Below are 6,000 nucleotides of genomic sequence, written 5' to 3' on the forward strand. Positions count from 1 at the left end.
TATCCACGGCCATTTACACATAAACCACTTCCAGGATATCGATCAGCGCCATCTAGATACAAGACGGGATTTTCACCTTTTTCAGAGTTACGATGTGATACATATATATTAAAGGTGGTTTTCCAACGGCAAGGCGAGACGAAGCGAGACGAGGATTGAAATTTGTATGACAAAATTTCAATTTTCACCTAGCCCTCTACGGTGGAAATGGTATGGATTGACGAGGATGGGCGAGGCCAAAATTGAAATATTTCTCGACGTAATAATGAACCGTTTTGCTGCCTACATAGAGTACGGGCGGGATCGGCCATCTCCCGATCACGCTCGGCGACCTCCTTCTGAAGCATTACCGCCTCACAGAAGGAGATCACTGCCTCATGGAACAATTGATCCGCCAACATAGCCGCTACTATGTCTGGCAGAGAGAGATCTCGCCCGATCCGGGCAACCAGGATATTCCGCTCGGAGGCCCACCCGGGGCACTCTTCCAGTGTGTGCTGGGCGGGATCCTAATTGGTGGCACTGCGTCGTCGACTCGCGTCCGATCCGTGCCGGGTGAGGTGTGTCAGTCGAACGTGGTGATGCACTTCCGCTGGCTCAACCAGACTTCGAGGTCAGGCAGGATCGCGCCGACGGCGCGCTGGCGCGAGATCCACGGCTGTTCCAGCCTCTCGCGCCACTACTCGGACGCCCGTCGGCGCTAGTCTATTAGCCTGCATTATGTCCCATTGAGTCTAGTGAAAAGTACGAAATTTACAACGTCCATTTACACTACAGCCAGTATTACAATAAGTTTGTTTAAGATTCTTTACTAAACCGTAAAGGCAAACTAGTGGAATGGCTCAGGATGCGCGTTCGCACAAGGCCATCACATGAGCCAATTCAATGCAAGTGTGGTGGGGAAAGGTATTGTCCCGAAAAATTGGACATCGTTCTAATTTAATGAATTGTTTTTATCATTGCGGTCTGGAGACACTCCATAATGGATTGTCTCTATTTACACGAGCCAATAATGGCTTGGCTTAATGGAATGGCTCGTCGATTGACCTTGTGAAAACAGTCCTTTTTAATTGTTAACAGAATATTAAACCGCACCCGTGGTTTAATGAGGTCACATCTACACGATGACAATTTTAAAGGAAAGAGGTTCAATGTCTCTACGAACGAAATTACTCGATAATTTTTAAGAGTTATAAAATTTCACATACAAATAATATAATTTCTTCCATTTGGGTTTTTTTTTAGATTTTCATGAGATTTGACGTTTGACGTTCGATCATATGTGGCTTTATTATATCAAGGTTACGAAATGTGTCTGATTTCTAATTATTATTAGTCGCAGCGTATTATTTACTCACAGGCCCAATTAATGAGGAAGATCTGATCTACGGGCAAGGTCACTATCTGATGTGTAATTAATTTTTATTAAAAAAAATGAAACCGACTTCAAACTTTTTTATATTCTACATACAAACAAACAGAAAGTGCGCGAAACCAGATTCATCCTCTAGTTTGCAACCCTTAGAGGTGGAATATTTTCTTCCAATTTATGAGACCTTAAATGAGACCACCTCTATATTGGTCCCCTATTTCCCAACAAAAAAAGAATCATCAACATCGGTTCACATATGCCGAAGTAATTGCGTATAAAATACACAAAAAAATGCTGTCGAATTGAGAACACCCTCCTTTTGTTCAAGTCGGTTAATAATAAACTTGGGGACTTTTTATTAAACTACCATTTCAAAGTGAATTGGTTAGATCTTTGCACATTTTGGGACTTAGTGACGGCTAAAACAATAAATAAGACAAATATGATAACTCCATACAAACGTAGCAGCGCGACTTGTATGTGTGCACGTCCGCCGCGCGCCGTGTACGGACACAAACATCACCATAATCTCACGGCGCATTCACGTTGCATAGCGCGTGTCATCACACGCGTCATTATAGAATTGAAGCGGTTTCTTTTATGTAATCAAGTAACGGGACGAACAAATCGTTCGCTTGGTGATAAGCGACACTTCTGTCCATAGCAAGTGCAGTAACACTTATAGCTTTAAATCACAAAGATCTGAGGGTCTGTCACTACGCCCCTCACCTTGAGACATAAGTTGACAAGTCCCAAGTGTCTGTAATTACACCACAGGTTGCTTGTTATTTTAAAAAATGACATCAAATAGTAGACGTACTTATTGTTGTGTTTGTGATAGTTTGAACAAGAATGCCTCAAATTAGCATACTTAGAGTATAGTATAATAACCAGAAATAAAGACGAAATAAGGGACATCCAACACTGGCAACTCATTAGGCAAATGGGCCTTATATCACTTTTAAATAAAATTTAAAGCTGAAATAGTACAGCAACAATAACTGACCTGCGTGTAAGTCTCCGTATATTCCAAAAATATTCTGTATTTATTGTAATAAAGATAATATCTCTAACTATGGGCTATTCCAATCGGTGATGTGGGAGAAACAGCAAAACATCGTATTACAAAACTAACGAATCACATTTCATCGGTAATTAAATATGTAAGTTTTAAATTTTCATTAAAATTATTACAAATTAGTCCAAGCAAAGCTCAAGTTAAAGTGGTCGATTTGAATTTAAACAATTCGAATTCGGGCTGGCCAATCGGAACGCAGTTGACACCGTAATGATTTGGCAGAATGGTTTCGAAACATTTAAAAATATAAAAATAACTAAACGCGTATGTAATCCATTGATTTCATTTTTAAGGTCATAGATATAAAACTACACAATACATCGGAATACTGCATTATGGTGCAATGTATATAAATTTATAAATTATTACGTAAAAATTAGTGATGGTATTCGAAGCAGGAATATATTGTGTAATAAGGGAGACACTCGGTCTTAAATTGGTCAATACAAGTCTCTTTTCTCTATCTCTCTTGGGATGTTTTCTGTTCTAGAAGATTCCGTAGTACAAAATTTGTCCTTTGATGGCAGTAGATCCCCTTCATCTTCAATGATCAATCCATTATGTTTAAGCATAGTCAACTTTTGTCGAATTGTTTTTATAAATGTTGTTATATTTGTTCTTCATTTATAAATTTCTTTTTTTAAGAAGCTGACCACGCTAATGTGCGTAATTCATCCTCATATTTTATAATCTCATGATTTTTTCCATACTCTAAGTCTCGTGACCAGTGATGACGCAAGAAATTATAGTAGTGTTGTCAAGTTATGTCAGTTAATTTGAAAAAAAATTTTAGGTTTTCTTTTTTTTTCAATAATTATAATATGCGATTCCGTGTGCTCTTAAAAATTTAATTGATTTTCCTTTTGTTTCTTACTTTGTTTTAAAGTTGGTCTATTTCTCAGTGACTTTGTTGATCGTTTGTTCTTGTATCTGGTCCTAGCTTTGTCAAGTTAGATCTTGGCTTGGTTATAAATTGTTGTGTCCATAAAAACGCTTTCGCGGAGTGTCTATTACGTCCAATATTTCAGCAGGATGAGTCGACCCATCCTCAGTGGGTTGAATTAAAACCCAGTTTCCAACGCGTAGTTTGTCTCTCAATCTATCTGGGACTGTTACCAAATACTTCAATCCATTTTCTGTAACTATCTGTAACAAATTCATTTCATTATTTATGTAAAGTATAATTGTTCCAATAATTTGAAATTACTCCTATCCCATATCTGTGATGTGTTAGCTTACTTGTCCTTTCGTTAGCAAATTGCAACTTTATGCGTAATATAAAACAACATACCCGGTAAAGTTAATAATCATTGATATTCTTCCACGATACCAAGTATAATAATACAGGTCACTTCTTAGAGTGTACGTATCTTGTACCAACATGAAATTTTAACGGATTGGCTACATTTCCACGTTTCCTACGATTTGGGTCAGTTTTGGTATTTATTCCCCTGTTAAAGCTTTTTTTTATGATACCAACTGATGCAGCGTGAAAATTTGTGAAAGTGATAATTGAGGGGAGGATAGAAGGGAAAAGAAAAAGAGGAATACCGAGAATGGCGTATAGTGAACAAATATAAAAGAAGATCAAAGTGAACAGCTATAAAGAGGTCAAAGAACTGGCTATGAACCGTGAGGAGTGGAGAGGGCTACACCGAGAAGAGTCTAGCTCTTAAATAAGATGATGATGATGGAGCGTACAGGTCGTCTGCCTGGTATTAAACGACACACCTAGCATATCCATAGCAGTTGCAAAACTTTAAATCGCGAAGATCTAAGAGACACTGCCTCTCCGCCTGTCACCCTGAGACATAAGTTGACAAGTCTCTTCTATCTGTATGTTCATCAGCACCCTAACGCTTCGAAACCGGAACACAGTAATGCTCCCATTACTGCTTGGCGGCAGAAATAAGCAAGGTCCAGGGAAGTACTGCCACTTCCCTAGAAGAACTCTTTCACAAATTTAATTTACCTATGCGACAGCCACACTATCTTAAAGTAACCGAATCCTCTACACACAATATACTTATCATTAAAACAAAATACGTACTTAATAATTATATATGGCTTTTGGCGATTCCCACTTATTTTAAAACTTTCGTACTTGGTATAATGCCACATATGAAAGTTATAAAAATAATGCAAACGAGTTGAAACAAATTATGTACGTGATTTTTTTGAAAACCAAAGTTGTCGACTAATTTCTACTACTCTAATCTTTAAACTTCACGAGAAAAGTTCTCCATTTGCAAATGTGGCCTTATTACATCAAAGGTGCGAAACCTAGCGTGCTACTATAAGTAATTAAAGTGCCTCTGCGGTGGCTATATAGATACATGGTATCAGGTCTCCTTTGTGTCTAGATTTATCTAGTGTTTTTCGAATGGAATAAATATACAATGTCAGTTTTGGATTTACAATGTACCTACCTCGTGTACTTCTTTATTTGTGATTTCCGTTACTTGTACAATGCATTCCTCTTCTTCAAGAAATGTAAAATATGACGAAAAGGAATCGTTACTTGCTTCGATTTTTTCAGACAATTCTCCCGATTTCTCACTTTGATTCTCCTTTTCCTCTTCTGTAATAAAATTTGAACCTGATTCATCGTCCGATAACGAATCATCCGAATCAGAATCAGAATTTTCTTTCATGGTCTTCGTTGTACCAGGATTGTTATTGATTACATTCATGTTGGTCATTACATTATGAACAGAACTGAGGACTGAGTAGAAGATTGTTGTTTTGTGGTGTTAAATATATTCCTGCAAATCATTTATAATTACAATTATTTTCAAACTGACATAGTGTACGCCCACTAGATTCTGATGACGTCATAATTATTTCAGTAATTACCTAATTTGTCCACGTTCGAGATTAGTTAGGGTTGGACCCCTTTTAGATATCAGCACACGTCAGCATTACTTCCCTCTTTATCATAACTAACGTGATCGATATTTTTAGCGGAATTATGTTGTTAACACATCCAAAATCAGCGAAATTATATCTACAAACCTCTATAAGCGGTTTTTGGCATCTTATATAGTTTTATTATAATTATTGATACAAAGTTCGAACACTTAGAAAAAATTTCTAATACAAACCGTGCCAGACGCTGTGCCAACTAAACCATGGAACGAACTATCGGACCTTACGACTGTTACTATGTGCTTGTTGCAGACCTTTGTTTTTGCTCTTTAACGACTTTTTTGCCGTAGCGCCATCGATGATAAAGGTAGTTCTTCAGTTAGCCAGGACCTTTTACAGCTACTAGCACAAAAAAGTATAAAAAGCACAGCAAGACATCCTCATTTGTCGAATTCCGATCATAACTAAAATACTAAAGATGATGCAATTTTGGATGTTACAAAAGTCAGTAAACCACTAACCCCATGGTGACATCTTTTAGTTGTTTCTTATAAATCTTACAATATTCTAAAGACAGTTTTATTAACGCGTAGATGATCACATTTTACATTCAGAAATGGTATAATAGAATTTCAGATATTTTGAGTTACGACACTATTGTGATAGCAGTGCCTTATTATTT

At 37.3% G+C, this 6,000-nt stretch overlaps 1 protein-coding gene across 5 annotated transcripts in view; it reads right to left on the reverse strand.

The window, feature by feature from the left end:
• Window positions 1-2,648: 2,648 nt before the first annotated feature.
• LOC113236329 overlaps window positions 2,649-6,000 on the reverse strand; it is a 30,293-nt gene continuing 26,941 nt past the window's right edge. For 2 of the 5 annotated variants that reach the window (XR_003310941.1, XR_003310939.1), the window contains 2 exons: window positions 4,880-5,031; window positions 2,649-3,596 (listed from right to left, as the gene is read on the reverse strand). Coding sequence is in view for 2 of the 5 variants with exons in the window: in XM_026472348.1 (XP_026328133.1) it covers window positions 3,417-3,596; window positions 4,880-5,152 (453 nt within the window). In the remaining 3 variants the exon portion in view is untranslated. Of the gene's footprint in view, window positions 3,597-4,879; window positions 5,216-5,554; window positions 5,684-6,000 lie in introns of those variants that run through there. The other 3 variants (XR_003310940.1, XM_026472349.1, XM_026472348.1) reach the window with 2 other exon arrangements.

Source organism: Hyposmocoma kahamanoa, unplaced genomic scaffold (genome assembly GCF_003589595.1).
Source record: "Hyposmocoma kahamanoa isolate Upper Pololo Valley unplaced genomic scaffold, ASM358959v1 91, whole genome shotgun sequence".
Classification (NCBI taxonomy): Eukaryota; Metazoa; Arthropoda; class Insecta; order Lepidoptera; family Cosmopterigidae; genus Hyposmocoma; species Hyposmocoma kahamanoa.